The sequence below is a fragment of the Triticum dicoccoides genome, chromosome 2B (assembly GCF_002162155.2).
Source record: "Triticum dicoccoides isolate Atlit2015 ecotype Zavitan chromosome 2B, WEW_v2.0, whole genome shotgun sequence".
In the NCBI taxonomy this organism is placed as follows: domain Eukaryota; kingdom Viridiplantae; phylum Streptophyta; class Magnoliopsida; order Poales; family Poaceae; genus Triticum; species Triticum dicoccoides.
The window spans coordinates 38,664,981-38,685,338 of record NC_041383.1 but is presented as its reverse complement, the minus strand read 5'-3'; the positions used below and the strand labels follow the sequence as shown (position 1 = coordinate 38,685,338).

The following is a 20,358-nucleotide window of genomic DNA, read 5'->3' as shown; positions in this document are numbered from 1 at the left end:
CTGACGCAAACAGTGATTGTTTACTTATGACTAATCTGTTTTCCATCTCATTTATAGGAGTTCCCAAAATGCCTGACTCCAACGGCAACGGCATGCACCCCACGGAGGATAATGGCCTCTTCACCGACTCCGGCCCCGTCCTCCCCGACTCATGGTCGTGGCCCTGTGCACGATAGTGCCCTCCCTCTTTTACTTCTACTACCTACTATTGCTGTTGTTGCTGATTGGTCTATGCACGATGGGTAATCCATCAATGTTTATTTGCTACTGCCTAAGCTCTGTTTCTCTGCATGCGAGCGTGCTGTTTGTGCAGTGTGGATGCTTGGTCCTTGTGGAAATCGTCTAATAGACACAGTTCCACTATGTTAATATTACGAGAATAGAGTAGTGCATTTCGGTTGAACATGTGTTCTAGATTTTTTTTGCTGGTAAACATGTGGTCTAGATGATTCTACCTTGTTGTTTTTGATGTTACATTTGGTTTATCTATGCTGCATTGCAAATTTGCAGTGATGTTTGTTGCCCAAGAAACTAGCGAATTAGAGGCTTGAGATTTCAATAGTTTGGAGGAGAAAACAATGAATTCAGATTTGAGTGAGAAATCTATTCTGGTTTCAAATACATAGCTGTATTTTTTGTAACTATGCATAGATTTGTAACAATGAGCATAGGTGGTTATAGGTTGCTGTGATGATGAATATAAATATTAATAAGTGCTCATGCATGGCGGTAATACCGGATACCATTGTTTTCATTGTTTTATCAACATGCCTTTGCTGAATCTTCTGTTCATACGTGTAACATATACATTGTAGCTACTGAGTACTTTTTATCGACATATTAGCTATTGAGTACCTAAATATGACACAGGTACCATGGATACAGCACCGCCATAACTTGTTTTCTTGTCTACCATCCAGGTACAATGGGAGCAAGCTCATCCTCCTCAATCCCTAGCTACTACACGACTGGCGTGGTGCATACTCCCTACAGTTCCTCGAGCATCTGGACCTCTTATTGTAGTAGCTGGATGCTTGATGCGTGTATCCATAAATCCTGATGCATGCTGATTATGGTCTGGTTTATTAGATTTGTTCTGCTGGTGCTTAAAATTTGACATGCCTGGATTCTGAATGAACTCGTTCTTACAGTTCTTTTCATTTCTATGATCAATTTAGTTGCACATGCCGGTATACTATATACCGAAAAAATCCTAGCTAGTGAGAACATTTGTCACTCCATGAACACATACTGGTTAGTGTTAGCCATACTATCTATCTACATGGCATTTGCTGTCAATTCTTGCTTACAAGTTATTGGATCCCTCATTGGCTACTGTTTGATGTTCTGTACACATTCTTATACTTATGTTTTCATTCTTATTCTTTGCACAGGTGAAGTGCGAATCCAAGGCTGAAGCTGTGAAGCATATCAACAAAGAGTAGCATATTATGTGTTGTAATTGTAGGCATATCTGGGTTGTAATATACTGTAACAATTGTAGTAGACTAATGTAGTGTTGTTTTGGATGAATTTCATTTGCTCTCTGGTCTGTTCAAAATAATGATTGTGTATGTTATTTAAATACTCTTGAAATGGAAACATGACAAGAGGGTCCAAGTTATAATGGTTGTTTAACAAATTCCGAAATTTCTGACGTGTGGGACAAATTTAGAGATAAGCATGACATGTGGGGCCTTGCTTACTAGTGGTACCCCAATATATAATGGCTGAAACTAGAAAATCAACGGACTAAAAAGGCCACGGCCCAAAAATAAAAAAGGCTAAAATGTTGGGCCTGGCCCATGTAGCTGACCAAAATTAATTGAGAAAAAAATATAAAAATGTTCAAATTGTTAGGCTCGGCCCATGTAAAACACTCAATCGGACCGGGCTGATTCTTGTCAGTGACCTTTTCAATTGGTCATAGTTTTGCCACGTCAGATTGCCACGCCAGATCCGACGTGGCCTGGGCACACAACCAGTGACCAAAAAAAGGTCATGGGTTCCACGACCTTTTGTTTTGGTCATAAACGTCTACGAACTTATTGCAAAGAAGGTCGTTAATTTCAGTTTACGACTGCCAGCTTTTGACCTTATATTTTTGGTCTCAAAAAGGTCACAAATGAAAAACAATGACCTTTCAGTGATCAATAGTCAAGGTCACAAGTTGACATATTTCTTGTAGTGGCGCCGTGCCTCTGCCCCTGCCCCGACCATGCCGCACCTCTCCTTGGTCAGGCCGGCGCCGCCCCCCTGTCCTCTCCTCTGTTTTTTAGATTATATGATGTTTTTTTTAAAATTATATGTATATGTGTGAGTATATGTATGTGTGTATATCTGATTATATGTCCTTTTTTTAGATTTTTTGTTCATATATATGATGATTTATTTTTTTTCATTTTTATAAAAATGTATATATGTATGTATGTTCTCTGTGCATATAAAAGTTAGATTTTTAGTACATTTGGGTACATTTTAGGTTAGTTTTATCTATATATATATATATATGTTCTCTGATTTAGTACATTTTAGGTTAGTTTCATTTTTCGAAAAGTTTTATATATTTAGGAAAAGAAGGAAGAGAAGGAAGAAGGAAGAAGGAAGAAGAAGAAAAAGTTTTATATATGCAAAAGTTACATTTTTAGAAAAGTATTATATATCTAGCTAGGAAGATAAGGAAGAAGAAGAAAAAGAAGGCGAGGAAAAAGGAAAAATAAGAAGAGGAAGAAAAGAGAAGAAGAGGAGAAATAAATAAGAAGAGGAAAAAAGAAGAAAAAGAAGAGGAGAAGAAGAAAGGAATAGAGGAGAAAAAGAAAAAATATAAAATATTTTCTTCGATCTTCTCCTCTATTCCTTTCTTCTTCTCCTCTTTTTATTTCTTCTTTGTCTTCTTATTTTTTATTGGGTATGTCGTTGTCGAAATAACCCCCTCCCCGATAACTTCGACATGAGGGGCGGTCGATATATATACCCCCTCTCGACTGCGATAACTTGGGAGCACCCCCCGGCCCTCTCGCTCGACCAAAACTCTCGAGAACATCCAAACCCTAGAAAAAAACGATGTTGGTCTCCTACCCCCTCCCGCCGCGCCACTACCCGACAAACTCTCTCGAGGCCACCCAAATTTACCAAGTTAAAAGAGCGTTGTCGTCGAGGCCACCCCAAACCCTTGAAGCGTTGTCGAGGCCACCCCAAACCCTTGAAGCGTTGCCGAGGCCACCCCAAACCCTAGAGAAGCAGTGTCGAGGCCACTAATTAATATGATTCCTTATTGTGATTAGCTAGCTAGTTCTACGTTTGCCACTAATATATCCATCTATTATGTTTGAATAATAATTGCCATGTTGTAAATATTTGCAGAAACTATGGAGAACCCCCGAGACGAAGCAACAGAAGCGATGTTGGGGGACATAATCGCAAAAGGAAGTGAGGCCGTCTTGTCTTTTCTCAATGACACCGATGGTCTGGAAGGTCAGGGTGAAGAAGAAGACTATGATTATGATGGCTCCGGTGACCCAATGCCGGTACAAGAAGGAGACCGTGATGACGGCTCCAGTGACCGAACCGAGTCCGGCCAGGTATATATATTAGTTAAGCCCGTGCTGACTAGCTCATTGATGCATTCATTGTTTTCGTATGTACACATAATTAACTCTCGTCTTTATTCTTTTCTCTAGCCCTCCGGATCGAGCACAACTTCGGTAAAGAAACGAGGCCCGAAGAAAAAGTTGTGCTCGGATGAAAGGTTTGAGATCACAGCAATCGCGCGCAATGGCAAGCCAATTGAACCCATCCGGACAAGGGATGCATTTCGTGCTCAGTGCGGGGTTCTTGTTAGGGACAAGATCCCGGTCAGTATCCACCAATGGTTAAAGCCTAAGAATGAAGACCCTGAGGTGTCTTATGTCTCCAATATGCAGAAAATATGATCTTTGGACAACACTTAAGGCAAATTTCACCCTACCGCTAGAGGAGGATCCGGAGAAGCCAGCTAAAGAGCAATTATCAAGTCTCATGCTCTTAAGAAGATGGCAGAACTATTCAGGAGGTGGAAGAATGAGCTGAAAACAGAGTTTGTCGACGAAGAAAAGACACCAGAATTCACCGGAAAGTATGAGAAGATCAGAGATCACTGGCCCGCATTTGTGGACCACAAGACATCAGAAAAGAGTAAGAAGATGTCAGCGATAAACAAGAAAAATGCTGCAAAGAAGAGGCATCACCATCGCACGGGGTCAGGTGGCTACCTCAAAGCCCGACCTTTGTGGGAGAAGGCTGAGAATGACCTGATTGCTAAAGGGGTCGAACCAGAGACATTGAACTGGCCAGACCGTTCCCGGACTTGGTTCTTCGGGGTTGGCGGAACCTTGGACCCTGTATCAGGGAAGTGCGTTTGGACGGAAGAGCAACTACGAATACCCGTCACGAGGCTTCAGGAGTATATCGAGAAAGCACAGCGAGGGACGTTCGTTCCAGACAGAGAGAAGGACAAGCTCACAATGGCCCTCAGGAATCCTGAGCACCCTGGACGGACACGAGGCACGCCAGGCTCCGTTTCGTGTAAGGCTGGGTTTCCGGACGCAGGGGGTTACAAATGCCAGGACAGGAGGAAGAAAGTGGAGCATAGCTAACTGTAGGCGCTGCACGAAAGGGTACAAGGGCTAGAGGAACGAGAAACAGATCACAGCAAATGACCTGCCGAAGCTTCCCCTAAAGCTACCCCGCCATCTCAGCAGAGAAGCAGCATGGCTTCCACCGAGCAGACTCAGCAGCTGGAGCATGTATTCACGGCTCCTGCTAGCTACCCCGTGGATGCTATCACGGAGTCTCAACATTGCCACCTTATGACGCGATGGATGACATTGAAATTCAAGGCGGCTGTTGGCTCTGTTTTACCTACTGAACCTAGCATAACCTACCACGACCGGTCGATTCCAGAAGGATATGCTATGGTGATGGTGGATCAAATAACGGACGGATCTGAGGACCTTGAGCTTGACCACCCTACGGATGAAGGGGAGATTCGGCTGGGTTCTTCTCTGAAGACTCCATGCCTATGGCGGAAGGAGCTCATCAACCTTCTGAACAGGATGCCTCCACCTCCTCCTCCTCCTCCTTCGGCGAGTCAGGGCACTTCGCCTCCTCCTCTGCCTCCTCCTCCGGTGAGTGATCAAGGCACTCAGCCTCCTTCTAGGGCGCGTGGCGGCACTCCGCCTCCTTCTCCGCCTGTGCCGGCGCGCCCGAGAAGCCAGCCTCCTCCTTCTTTGCCTCGTCAACAAGGGCGGATCAAGAGATCCGCCGCCGCTTCGGCTGCTCCAGCGCGTCGTACTCCTTCTCCTCCGCCTCGTAAGAAAGGAAAGATAGCCGCAGCCGCTCCATCTGCTCCGGCGTCTAGCAATACAGCCAGAGCCGGGAGGCAATACAGATATGGTCCTTCTCTGAAGACTCCAGAGAAGTTACCATACGAGAGGAGCGAACAGGAAAACGCGGAGATCTGCCAAGCCCAAGTGAAGGACTTCTTTGAAGGGGTGAAAGCAAAGAAAGATCCACCTCCGGAGGAGAAGATAGATCCGGTAAAAGCGAAGCGTACTCTGGCTGCCCTGAAGAAACCACGAAAGTCTCCGGCGAAAGGCAACTATGAGCGCATTATTACAAAGTCATTTATCGAAGCGGAGCGGTCGGGAAGTACTGTTAGTGGTCAAAGGTTAGCAGAACGACGAGCTGGAAAAAAAGTTGCCCAGCTTGGCGAACAAGCGAACCAATCGTTCCCCCCGCTCCAAGTGTCTAGCGATATCGTCGCTAATCATCCGGGCGGGATGGTGCCCGGTTATAATAATCTTGAAGATTACTTGCCCGACGATGTACATTATGATTTCTTAGAGGTGGACGAACACAAATACGTGTACAGGAAAGCCTCTCGTCAAAGATGAAAGATCTCTAACAATGATGATGCGAAGATTCCATGATTGGTACATGAAAACCTGCAGAGAGTCTGAGGGGAGGAATATTTTGACGCCGAGAATTACAGAGGAGCATGACCTCGTTGGAATTGAACTATTGAATGTTCCATTTGAGGAGTTCTTCGCGTTTTCAATCTAAAGGCCCTCGATAAATTAATGATCACTTGCTACTGCCTGTAAGTAGTACTACTTCTGTCATTAAGTCTCTATATATAGGTCAACTCTTTCATTGCATATATTTTTAATTATCCTCACTATATTATGCAGATTGAAGATCGCTAAACTGAAGAAAAGACAAATCGATGATATTGGGTTCATTAACACAAATCTCATAGATGCATATATGGTTGAATTTCAGACCAAAGATACCAAGGCCAAGCTTCTACAATCGTTTGTATTAAATCAAAACAAAGCTATAATACTCTTTCCTTACGAGTTCTAGTGAGTGTTACTGTCTTGTGCATATTCGGTTTCCCTTATTAGTCGAGGTTATAGTAATGTAATTAATGAGTTATGCATGCGTGCGCAGCTTCCACTATATTCTCCTAGAGATTAAGCTTGAGCAGGGACTAGTAACCGTCTTAGACTCGAAATGAAAAGATCCCAAGGAATATGCGGACATGACTGAAATTCTAGAGAAGTAAGTAAAATTGATCATTATCGCACCATATCGGCAACTTTGTTCATTTCCTGATATCAAGTAATTGTTTTCTTTGTCTGGCAGGGTTTGGAAAAAATTCAACTCAAAAACTTCGGGACTGCCGAAGAAGCTGCAATTTAGACACCCGAAAGTAAGTACTATAGTAGCATGTTCCACACATCTCCTAGTGATTCAAGCGCTAGTTTCATCAATACCATTTACTATGCTTGCTAATTATCAGTTTGATTGACCTTTATTTCTTGTAAAGTGGTTGTGGCAGGAACAAGGAAATGATTACTGTGGATACTACATTTGCGAGTCCATCCGCCACACGACCTGTGAGCGGGGCTACTCTGACAAACAATATGAAGTGCGTAAATAATAATATTCACAATTTTATTTTATTACCATCATTTGTGTTCAGTTTCATTTATTCATATATATGTATTGACCCCCTTCTTCAAATTAGATATTTCGGATGCAGGATGAACTCCTACCACCAGATCGTATGCGAGGAATTCAAGAGGAATTGGCGGCATTCTTTCTTGACCACTTGATCGCTAAAGACGGAGAATACCATGTGGACCCTAATCAATTGGTTTTTAATTAGGAGATTATATTGTAAGAGATAATTATATTGTATATATGTAGCCAGTAGCGTAGGATAGATATACGAGAACTTGTTTTTCGACCAATCTCTCAGAGAAGGAGGGGTGGTCGATATCACTTCTCTCTGTATGCATATGTTCATGACGATCTTCTGTTTTCTTCATTTGCTTACTAGCTAGCGTGTCTAGTCCTCTCTATACGTATAGTACATAGCATCGACCAAGCACGGAGATAAGAGAAGACACTTCTCTCTATTAATTAGCTAGCTAACACAATATATGAAACACCTAAATTAACCCTCCAAAACCATCTAACCCCCCTCCCCCCTTTCAAAAAAAAACCCAGCACCTGAAATGCTGACGCGTGGATGCCTATTGGTCCTGGTTGGTGCCACCTACCGGGACCAAAGGGCCTCCTGCATGGGCTCGCTGCACCGGCCACGTGGAGGCTCATCTGTCCCGGTTTGTGTAAGAACCGGGACTAAAGGTCAAGGGCATTAGTACCGAGACTTTAGTCCCGGTTCAAAAGCCGGGACAAATGGTCCTTACGAACCGGGACAATAGTCCTTTTTTCTACTAGTGCATTGACACCATGAGGCATGACACCAGTTGCGAAGAACTCCTTGACAACATGTATAATATCTTTTTTTATGACAGGCCAATTCCTTAGAAAAAATGGCACCGGGAAACCATCCTTACAAGGAGCCTACAAGGACCGGTTCGGAACAAGCTATCTGAGATCTCTTTTCCCATGAAATCTGCACAAAGGCTAGTGTTCATATCCTGGGTCACCTTTGATTCAAACAGATTCAGCAAGGGGCCTCGCACCATGTTCTCCTCCTCCTCTGTAAAAAGGGTTTGAAAATATAAGTTAATCATACCTCGCATGGCCTCCTGGTCGCTATGGCTTACCCCGTGTTCATCAACCAGAACCTTAACTTGGTTCTTTCTCGCCAATTGGAGGACACTGGATACGTTTGGATATTAGGCTAGCTAAATCCTAGCGTAACCTAGGCAAGGCTTTGCATTTGGTACATCATGAAAATCCTAGCTTTGAGTGATAAGCTAGCCGTCGGTGTCGACAAAAAGCTAGCCTCTGTCAGCAGAGCCAACATCGGCAAGAACGACACGTCCAGAAAAATCACTCGAGCCACTTCTTCCAATAAGTGCAGACAGCGCTCGCCGCTCCAAACAACACCATCGACATGAAAAAAAATGAGTTGCTAATGAAAATTGATGGCCTCTACACGCGGAGCAAAATAAATGAATCTACACTTTAAAATGCATGTATATACATCCGTATGTGGTCCGTATTAAAATCCCTAAAATATACTCCCTCCATCCTAAAATAAGTGACTCAACTTTGTACTAACTATTTTAGGATGGAGGGAGTAGTATTTAGGAACTTTTCGTTCATGTGCCTCCTTTCAGTCCAGTCAAATTGTCACAAGATTAGCCCCGCAGGCGCCGGAGGTTGCTGTGACAACTGTTCATGATCAACACGCTAGGCATCTATCCTTTTAACACTAATGGCAGTACCAGAACTGACAAGCGTTTACTTGTAAGGGAAACTCTAACGGGCAACCCTATTTAGTCTGTGCGTGTCTGCTTTGATTCAAACAGACAAAATCAACGGCCCAATGCGCGGAAGCATACCCTTTTTTGTCCGGCTCGTGTTCTGCTCCACCTAAATCCGGCCCAAAATCTAGGCCAGCTTTGCATCCAGACGGACTCCAGACGGATGCGTACGCGTCCTCTACTCGTCCTTCACCGGCCCCGCATGCTAGCCGTGCAACTACTCTCTACCGACCCTATTTAATCCGCACGGATGGTCGGGCCAACACGTCAGCCTCCCAGCCGCCCTCCAACCCGTCATTTTTCAATACCGAAGCCATGGACAGGCCAGGCCACTCGTCGCCGCGTCCACACTCTTTCACTGCCCCCTCGCCCGCATTGTCGGTCGTGCAACTACTCCCCACCGGCCCCATTTAATCCGCACGGATGGTCGGGCCAACACGTCACCCTCCCAGCCGCCCTCCAACCCGTCATTTTTCAATACTGAAGCCGTGGACCGGCCAGCCCACTTCCTGCCACCGTGTCGACACTCTTTCACTGCCCCCTCGCCGCGTCCACAATCTTCCACATTTGTAAGTTCTGAGCTGGGAGTTAAAGATTTGAGTCCATCGGGATCGAACCGGGGCATGTGCTAGCTTCAGGAGCCAACCAGCCACCGGCTGTTCTCTACCAATGCGCCAGCGTGCGGTCCTTAACTTGGCAGTTATTTCCGAACAATGTGGTCTATGCTGGCTGATTGGCTCCTGAAGCTAGCACATGAAGTGCATATGGAAGGGTGCGTTCCACATATGATTGGGCTAGATGAAAATGTGCTCCATGTGCAGATCGACCGTTGACAATGCTAGCCGGCAGAGATTTTAAAAATCGCCATTACTGCTGTCTTTGCATCTTTTATGGATCCAGGGAATGCAGACGGTGATAAACAAGTGTCTGTGTCACCTCGTACAACAACAAAGCCACCTACGTTAAGTACATATACAATGAAGCTGCACATAGTCTCATAGTAGTATACGCTTTCTCCTACGTTACCTAGTAGGTAGTAGTCGCCGGCTGACAAAGTAATAGAACTTGCTCAGCTGCTTCTTAACCCCAACTGATTGTCTATACAGCTCATGTGGCTTCGGTTACATGAAAGGATAGGGTTTTTTTTCTTCGAGGAAACTTCTTTATATTCATGAGTGTCAAGGTAGTATAAAAAACAGCAGAAGTAAAAAAATATATCTAGATCTGTAGACCACCTACCGACGACTACAAGCACCGAGGACGCACCGCCCTACTTCATCGGAGCCGGACAAATCTTGTTGTAATCGATAGTCAGGAAGTTGTCGTGCCAAGGCCCCATTGATCGAAAGAATCCAATCTGTAGACATACGAACACAGATGAACGGAAATAGGATCCACGTGAATCCACCGAAGACACACTGATCGAATCCCGCGAGATCCGCCATAGACAATCCTCCACATGCCCTTCGACAATGGTAGAAACACCAACGGGGACGGGCATTAGATGAGGAGAATCATATTCTATCTTGAGAGAGTTGTTGTTGCCTCGCCTCTCTGAGTACGACACAAACCCTAGCAAAACTCAAAGAAGCGTGAAAATCATGACACAAGTCTTATAAAAAAACTATTTCTCTATTTCTAACGCCCAGCACTGGCCCCACTAAATAGTAATACTCTACCATTAGTTCGAGGTTCGAAGTAGTGCGGAAACACGATATAAATATTGAAACTAAGATATTCCTTCTTTTTTGAGGAAAAAAACTAAGATATTATTCCTGATCAGCCTCCCAACACCTCTATTCAGCAAAAATACAAATGTATTGGGTGGCAGCTGTCACAATCAGCTTGTCCAGGTAAATTACTTGCTTACAAGGGAAACTAGGACGAAAACCGCAACAATAGGAGAAAATAAAGAAGAAAAAAAGCATATAGTTTTCCACAAGATTGCAATGTCTATAAATCCCACTCTGCTTGAACCCAATCAATAAATAGTTGTCCACTCCTGCATGAGCAAGCAACCTGACAGGTGTGGATCACTAGCTTAGCTCCCTCGTGCTAGCTAGGTAGCTAGCTAGCTGCAGCTAGCCATGGCCCATGCAAGAGGCATCCTCCTCCCCACCTACTACCTCATCAGCTGCTACCTGTTTCTAGCCGCCTACACGGCTCGACAGGCCGCCGCGCTGTCCTTCGACTACGACTTCACCATCCCGACGGACCGCGAGCAGCTCAACTTCATCAACGCGTCCTACGCCGGCAGGGACCGCGTCATCCTCACAGACGACATCTCCAACCTCACCGGCGGCGTCACGCACCGGCAGCCAGTGCGGCTGTGGGACGGCGCCGGCAGGAGGGCCAGCTTCACCACCAGCTTCCACTTCGCCATCGTCCATGGCGGCAACACAACAGACAACTCCAAACGAGGGGGCGGCACTATGTCCTTCTTCATCGGGCCTTTCCCGCCGCCGGGCTGGGAGGTCGGCCTCCTCGGGCTCTTCAGCGACAACAACAGCACCGGCACCGGCGACTCGCGGCACACCCTCGGCGTGGAGTTCGACACGCGCTTGAACGACGACGGCTGGGACCCCTCCAGCGAGGACGGCACCGCCACCAGAGGCGACCACATCGGCATCGACGTCAACGGCACCAGGTGTAACCTGACCAGAAGCCTGCCGCCGTTGAGCCTCCGTGGCACCTTGTGGGCGAGCATCACGTACCACGCCGAGTCCAAGGTGATGAAAGTCGTGCTTCGGAAAACCGAGCTGGCGGCGGAGTCGAGCATGACGTACGAGTTCAATGCGACCATGGATCTCAGGGACGACGCCGACCTTGTGCAGGATGCCGCCGTCGGGTTCACGGCGGCCACGGGACTCCTCAGCCAGTCGCACCAGCTGCTCGCTTGGTCCTTCCACTCAACAGGTAACCACGTATACCATGTGTATGTTTTTCTGTACTACGTACGTGTACTAGCTAGTTTCCTTCTAGTCCATGCGAAAATGTACCACCCTGCCAACGTTGCATGGCAATATCATGTCATCATGTGCACGTGCCCGACTTTCACATCATTGTTACTTTGTGAGTCCACATCGCTTGAGTGCAACCGATCCTTTCCCAAGATCTTAGATGTTGAAATCCATATATGTTTTCATACTGAAATACTTCCTCCATTCCTAAATATAAGTCTTTCTAGAGATTTCAATATGCACTACATACAGATGTATATAGACATGGTATAGAGTGTATACTCATTTTACTCCGTATGTAGTCCATATTGTAATCTCTAGAAAGACTTATATTTACGAACGGAGGGAGTTTTCCGATTAAGTTTAATTATGTGACAAAGAACTATATTTTCTAGAAAAAAGGAATGAAATTCGCCCCCAGTAAGCTCCTGGCTTGGCTCACAATCTTTGTCTTCTTTTTTTTAGAGAAAAGGCCAAAGCCCGACTTTATAAATAAAGCCACATGGCAGCGTCACGAATACCCAAGGTTCACACAGTCTCAGAAACACAAAGAGAAGTTAAATAGGCCGAAATTCCTAACGAAACAGGCAGCTGCCAAACACGGCACGCAGGCCGGGGAGAGAAGGAGACCTAATCCCGCAAACTACAGCACCAGGCTTATACGCCATGATTCGTCCCGGAGATCTGAGAGGCTGAAGCCCGAATTTTGGCGATGAGCAGGTCCAGGGCGTCCCGATCTGGTTCCTTAGTCAATAATCTCCACTGCTTCAAGAATATACATGATTTGAAAAGAACGTCAGCAGGCTTAGATGGGAAGGTAAGTTCAATAGTAAATTTGTTTCTAATGGTCCAAAGAGCCCAACATAAGGCTCCCAAGCCAACCCAGAATACCCTCTTGGTGACCCCTACCAGAGATTTGGCTAGGGTTTTAGTGTCTGCGAAAGAGGAGGGATCCCAGGAGACCCGAAGCCATGATCTTACGCAAGACCAAACTAATTTGGCAAGAACACAGTTGAAAAAGATGTGATTAGAGTTTTCCAAAGCCCCACACAAGTTACAGAATTCCGAGCCCGGCCCATTGCGTTTTTTGATCTGATCAGCAGAAGGAAGGCGACCTCGGAAGGCTTGCCAGAGGAAAATCTTAATCTTAGGAGGGACCTTAGATTTCCAAATACAAGAGAAGCGAGCCGAAGTAGTACCACCAATGAGTCTAGAATACAACGATTTGACCGAGAATAGCCCAGAGGCCGATTTGTCTTCTAACCTCTGAATGTATCGATGTAATCGACACCTCTATGTTTTGATACCATATGCAATTAGTTCACCAAAAAAAATCCGAACTTGACGGAGAAGGGTGAGCAATAAATTTCAACATCTTCCGTTCACCCACACATCAAATTGTTGTTTTGTGGATAAAATCATATATGTAATTTACGAGATAATGTATATGTCTGCACATATTAGTTAAAAACAAGAAAATTTGAGATGAATGCAAAAATAAAGTAAATCTCTTACCTTTTCTTTCCACAGTTTGTACTTTTAACAAAAAAGTTGACTGTATGATTGTTTTCCATATTTTAAAGTTTTCAGCCGTAACTTTTTGTTTGCCAAAATTGACAAGGGAGCAAAGTCTCCAGAACAAGATGATTTAGAGAGTTTAGTGAGACTAAATAAAAATAGAGTTAAATATGAGTCAAGCCGATATTTCAGGAGGAAGAAAATTGGAATATTTATATTATTTCGAAATTTGTGGAGGATAAATTGTTAGAATTATAATTATATTGAACTGGTATGTTTATGTGAAAAGACTTAGCCAATTAGCACCATTAACTGATTCTTATTTTGCTTACAGATCCATCCCCTGCCAATAGAAAAATGTGGCTGGTATTCTTATGTATCGCGACAGTTTTGTTTGCCGGTCTCCTATCCAGTGTTCTCGTTCTTCTCTATAGTACTGTTATGCACCGTGGAAGACGGTGTCTCGATGAAACAATTTTGCAAGGTAAACATATATATCATGATTTGATTTAACTGTTCAATTAAACTGAAAAAGGCCACTTGATCTAATCCTTTCTATTAATTAATCATGTTTTCGAATCACCGGGAAAAATTCAAGTTGCAAGGAAATTCTCGTACTCTGAGCTAGTAGTGGCGACGGATAACTTCTCCAAGGATAGGAAAATCGGCAAGGGATCCTTTGGCGATGTGTACAGAGGGCGGCTAACAATGCCGGACCTACGGGCGGTGGCGGTGAAGGAGATGCGCCAGCCGATGTCAAGGAGGAACCAGAAGAACTATGTGCACGAGATCGAGACCTTGTGCCAGTTGCGCCACAAGAACCTCTTGTCACTAATCGGTTGGTGCGACGACAATGGTCGGCTGTTGCTTGTCTATGAGCTCGAACCCAACGGTAGCCTCAGCGACCATCTCCACGGCAGCGATGACAGTGGGGGGACATTGACATGGCCACAGAGGTACAATATCCTTCTCGGCGTCGCAACCGCCATCGACTACCTCCACAATGGCGCCTACGACTCAGCCAGGAGGTACGTGCTACACCGGGACATCAAGCCTAGCAACGTCATGCTAGGAGAGGGCTTCGAGGCCAAGCTCGGTGACTTTGGGTTCGTGCGGCAAGTCAGCTGCCACGATGGCGTATGTACTCCTTGTACCACCGTGATTGGGAGCATGGACTACATGGACCCCGTGTACATTGAGACCGGCACACTGAGCCCAGCCTCTGATATATATAGCTTTGGGTTGGTTCTGCTGGAGGTAGCCACTAGCGTGAGACCAGTCGTCCCGGGAAGGGCATCGCACCGAAACAACCTCATCGCCGCCATCCGGGAGTCTTATAGCAGGAACGCCATCCTTGAGATGCTAGATGAGCGGATGAGAGGGGAGTTGGAGCAGTGGCGGTGGCAGATGGAGCGTGTCATGGTAAGCGGGCTGATGTGTATCGAGCAAGAGCGTGACAAGAGGCCATCCATCAAAGATGTCATCAACTTGCTCTCCAAGCATGAACAATCTCTGACATCTGTTTGGGACATGAAAGATTCTTCAATGAGGACGAAGGATCGATTTCGTTCCATACTAGCTAGCAAGGTTGGCTTTGCAAATGCAAGGGCATCATCTTTAGCGTATTGAACAGTTCCATGAAATAAATTTATGGTCTCAGAGATACTAAATATGTGGAGCTTTAAATCATATGGCTCTATAGCCATGTAAAGTTTTATACTTGTCATTGCTATGTCATTGTAACAATAACTCTTTGTATTTTTTTTCTTGAATAGAGTTCCAGGACCTACCAGATGAAACTAGTTGCCTAAAATAATTGGTTGCTTGATGATGCTCACAGTAAAGCCATTATTTTCACCTACATGGATTTTGGTCTTTCCATGCACGATCGTCTCGCTAGTTATCTCCTAGATGATGTGTGTTCCTCTTCGGCATCACTATGAGCCTTACAGTGAGGCAATGTTCCTTGCCATTCTCAAGCAGATTCAGTTGTTGCATGATGGTGTCCAGGACCAGAGGGTACTTATTCGCAAAAAAAAAGGACCAGTGGTACTTACCATGTTGACTCCTTGCTAGGTGGGCCGGGTGAGGACCCCCTTTGCCGGTTTCGTCCTGGGTCACTCCGGGCAACCCATGATGCATGCAAGGGGATACCACAAGACTTGGCAAACAAGACAAGGACTCCACTCCATCGACGTAGCCGACTAGGAGTCTTGTTGTCCTAGGCTTACGATACATTATATAAGCCGACGCTTGGCTAGTCGATAGATCATTAGAGTCTCAACACATCCTAGAGATGAAACTACCCTCGTACACAAACAATCTCGTGGTACGTCAACATGTAATCTATACCCCCTCAATCAATACAATCAAAGCATGACATAGGGTATTATCTCTTTGAGAGAGCTCGAACCTGGGTGAAATTTGTCTCGATGTTACCATCGCACCAAGGCTACCAACTCCGGACACCCTACCCGTGATCTGCTGGATTTGACTTCATCATGGGTGGCCCATAAATGTTCCTCTGTGTAGTCGTAGCTGTGTGATGAAAGATTAGATCGGTTCCGGCGCGATCTACACGCCGGAACGAATTTTCATCTTCGGCACCAACTCGGCTGGTTAGCCAAGTCGAGGACTACATCCCAGGTCGGATCCGTCAGAGATCAGTGCACGTCTTTATCAAAATCAACTTTGATATCAATGAAGATCATGGAGAAATTCGTCCATGGAGCTCGGGGGCTCAACGTCAACATTGCCCTCGCGCGACTGTGCAAAATATTTTGGGCATCAGATTCGTTTTCGCCCTCCCCTCCACCTTGAGCATTTCTTTGACAATTACTTTGGTCAAATTGTGCGGAATTGAGTCTACAACGACCCATAAAATTTTATTGCATTCCTATGACAGAATCTCCGGCAATCGCCGAATATACCGAGGCCCAATCAAATGTGCGCAGAAATCCGCGGGGGTTCGGAGCAAGGAGTCCATCTGTCAGCTCACACATCCTTTGGAAGATATGATAGTTCATATCATGTGGAATTGTTATGTCGACAAGCCCTTGAAATTTTAGCTCAATCCAATAGTTCAAACTCCGAGGGCGGCCCGAGGCAATGCATCAAATTTATCCTTTTAAGATATTGTGTTTTTTTTCCTAAAAACGTGCCTACAAATTTGGAGCCTTTTCCGAGGTGCTCTTCACCACTCACCAGTGTCAAACCGGTCCGACCTTGTTGCTCCACAGATGTCGACCTGCGCCAGTATCTCCGCGCCGTCCCTTCATCGAGATGAGATCAATCACGTCGCATTGCCATCTCGGAAAATGCTCACAGCGTGCGTGGATCACGCGCACCGGCATCGCTGCGCCGTTACTTCTTCAAGCCGACGTCGACTGCGTTACGAATGTCGGTCTGCATCGGCATCACCACGTCGTCGGTCCAAACTCCATGTATCAACAGTTGATAGATGGCGTTGTGGGAGAAACTGAAAACTAAGGTGACTTTTCTTTTCTGCCAATATTATTTGGTTCTTAATGCTCCCGTTTGGCTGAACAAACAAGGAAAATATAAGCATACCGAAATAAATACCAGATGATTTCCCACGGGAAAATCATTAACTGTTTAAGAACATATTATGTGCCAAGGTTTTCATTTGAAGTTCCTTGCCGGAATGTTTCTGTTTAGGCTCAAATAATTGTTAATGAAACAACTAGAAAGTACAAGGGGCAACCAATAATTGTATGAATAGTCCATTTGAAAGATGAGAATCTATAGGTAGCTTTAGCCGATGAAACTGAGGTGCACTCATTCTAAACTAATTATATCAAGTTCATGCATTTCATTCTCTATTGACTTGCGGGTGACCCCGTCCACCCGGACCAGGCCGAACCTAGCGGCCATCTCTCTAGTGCCTCCGGGCACCCGGACTACTAGTAAGGGAAAAAAAGTTGGAGTCTTCTTCTTCCAACGAAACCTAACACGGATTGGGAGAATTGTGCATGGAAAAGTTTTCCATTCTCCAAATCCAAAGTCACAGCAACCCATCTTAATAGTACAAATGTTCCTAGGACTCGAAAAGAAACCGAAAACCTTTCTGAGTTGCCGAAGAACACCATCTATTTCCCTTTTTGTATCGATGGGGCTACCGACGTCTGTAGACACAGTAGAGAAGCCAATATCCCGAGGTAAACTTAGCAACCGACATTAGTTCTCGCAAATCGTATTGTGATCAGCACCAAAATTATAATTGAGTGGCAATTGCACTTTCACCTAGGTTTTTACCCCAGAACTCGAAACTGGGTGCTCAAATAGCACCACCATTGATATCCTATATGTGTTGTCATCACCTCTTTTGCACGATCCCAGCAACTACACGCAATAAGTATCTGCTGCCGCTGCACAATCATTCCTCTCTGCATCAAGCCGTTGGTTATAGTTAGTTGGCTTAAAATATACATCCACACGCTACGTGTACGATACATCCTGCGGTGGACCGTGAGAGTCCGTTGACCTCGAGGAAGATAAAAAACCATCAATGCATGTCCGGCTGTCATTCTAGCTAGCAGCCTTGATGATTGTTTTCCTCCAACTTGGTTACATGCCTTACATAGTATAAAATTTTCCTTGCTCAAGATCCAGTGCTTGCAGAGTTGTCCATGTACATAGATAGAGTTGTCCATGTACAAACGTACATAGATATATACATGACGGCGGCTACAAGCTAGCAGCCGCAGTTTTATTTCCATTGGATTCGTGGGACCATGCATGCATTCACGTGGGGACTGTAGAATGCTTCTTTCCCCACTCTGGCGACCATGAAGAGAAGATATACACGCACACCTACTATACATCATGCAATTCAGCGAGAGATTCCTATGAACCCAAGAATCGAAGGATAAAAAACCATGGATGTCCGGCTGTCATTCTAGCATCCGTGATGATTGTTTTCCTTCAAGTTGGTTATATATGTCAATGTAAGTATAATTTGGTGTTCGTTCAGGGTCCAGTAGTTGCAGAGTTGTCCATGTACGCGCGTAAGTACATGCATATATAAAAATGTATATATACACGCCGGCGGCCACAACAGACACTACGAGCAGCCACAGTTATAAACAGATACGAAATAAGTAGTGAAGCATCTCTTTAATGTAATAAGATGATCCAACAGAGGGATTGTGAAAATATGCGTTTATGTGTCTTGGCCAAAAAAAACAAGCATTTCAGCTCACAACGAGATACATATATACTAAAGTACTTTTTTTTTCCAGGGCACATAAAGTTGTATTTTTTTCAGGACTTTTGGAAACTTTTACACTTTTGAAAACTTAACTAGTTTTGTGTTAAGCTATGATAAAAATCTTACTCCGAAAGAAAAATATAAAAATAAAAATGTATGAGAAATTAATTTATAAAATCCAGATAGGGCCAGCTCTGGTTTATGGCCAGAGTGGCGATGGCTCAGGGCCCAGGCATGGGGTACCAAAATCTGGTATGCACGTACAGTATAGCCAAGGAAAACATAGGTATGGAAAAAAATTACAGGAGAAAATAAACGAGATGGGCCAGTCCCAATTGCCTTCACTGATTGGTAGCCCTAGGTGAAGCATCGCCAGGCAATGCCGCTTTGTCTCTTCATCAATCTGAATATCTGATCGCTTCATCTCTTCGTCAAGACGTCAGCCGTAGCTTGGCCGCTCCGGATTCTGCACGCGGCAGCCTTCTGTGCTTGTTGACTCTTGCCACTACATAGCATCCCGTTATTCCCATAGGGGCTTAGATAGCCACCCAGAAGGGTAGCGTAACTTGGAGAGTCGTCCCAACATTCCTAATTTGGTCGAAGTTTATCTTATTTCATAGCATTACATAATATTTCATTGGGTTATCTTTTTGTTTCGAAGTTTGTTACTCCTTCCGTCCCATATTGTTTGACGCTCAAACGGATGTATCTAGATACTCCCTCCAACCCATATTATTTGACGCTCAAACAGATGGTTCTAGACCTCATATTATTTGACGCTCAAACGGATGTATCTAAACGTAGATACATCCCACGTACACTATAATGTTTCATTGTGTACCAGTAAAAGGGAGTGCACTTGTCAGGTTTTTACTAAGCTTTATGAGATTTTGTGTGCGTGTCTCAAGGTGTATCTTAATGCTTCGAAATATATGAAAATATTCTGAACGCACGAATCTCAACACTTGGTCAACGTGCACTTTATAGTGGTCGTGGTAGAAAAAAACCGTTGTCCTTCCCAAGTGGCTCCCATTTCTTTTTCATGCAAGCACACAAGTAACTATTGTCATGCTTGCGTGCAAGGTTCAGCTTTATCACTTTCAGAAATGCCCACGGAAATCAACCAGCCAGGAGAGACCTCTGGGAAATTCAAGTGAGTTAAAAATTACTCACTCCGTCCCATAATGTATTGTCAAAATATGTCTTACACTTTAGGATTGAGGGAGTGCATACTTATACACAATTATACACAAGCCGATCGATGCTTATGTAGTTCTCTTTCCTCACCTTTCCGAAATAAGACTTGAATAGCATATATGTATGTAGTATCAATGAAATGAACGTGCTAGCTTAATTAGTCACGGTTATAATTATTTACAATTTACACCAACTTTTAAACACACCTAGTTAGAGAGTTCAAACCAATCATCCGTACCAAAAAATAGAGTTCAAACCAATGAAAAAAAATACTGCCACCCTTAAAATACGTTATTAGCATATGCTAGTGTTCAATTAGCAGACACTGTATATTAATCTATAATATCTAAATAGTTGATCCCCACTAACTATAATTCTCGCAACATGCAGCCCTCCACATCACTAACGTGCCACATTATCATCCACTACAACTATTTTGTAGAACATGCATACTCCAATTTAATTGTTCCATCTCCAGTGGTCCAGCGTAAATGAATACTCTTTGTTAACACAATTACTTCCGAATATAATAGCTATTGATTTAGAACATTTGGTTCATACAAAATTTATTCAAAACTAATCTTTAAAATCCTGCAGCAACGCGCGGAGAAATCACCTAGTTTATTTAGCCAGTGTGCACTATTGATTCAATCCAAGGTATACA

General features: G+C 44.5%; 1 protein-coding gene across 1 annotated transcript; it reads left to right on the top strand.

Annotated features, from left to right (window-relative positions):
• Positions 1 to 10,876: 10,876 nt before the first annotated feature.
• LOC119367000 (L-type lectin-domain containing receptor kinase IX.1-like) lies at positions 10,877 to 15,078 on the top strand. The gene is made up of 4 exons (XM_037632644.1): positions 10,877 to 11,705; positions 13,602 to 13,751; positions 13,866 to 14,854; positions 15,043 to 15,078. The coding sequence occupies exons 1-4, from the start codon at positions 10,877 to 10,879 to the stop codon at positions 15,076 to 15,078; spliced, it is 2,004 nt and encodes a 667-aa protein (XP_037488541.1).
• Positions 15,079 to 20,358: the final 5,280 nt, after the last annotated feature.

Excerpts from the sequence above, each read along its gene's own strand:
- LOC119367000 (XM_037632644.1), top strand. The coding sequence starts at position 10,877 with ATGGCCCATGCAAGAGGCATCCTCCTCCCCACCTACTACCTCATCAGC. Across the intron at positions 13,752-13,865 it reads CGATGAAACAATTTTGCAAG|TTGCAAGGAAATTCTCGTAC; the intron begins GTAAACATATAT and ends GAAAAATTCAAG. Across the intron at positions 14,855-15,042 it reads GTTCCATACTAGCTAGCAAG|AGTTCCAGGACCTACCAGAT; the intron begins GTTGGCTTTGCA and ends TTTCTTGAATAG.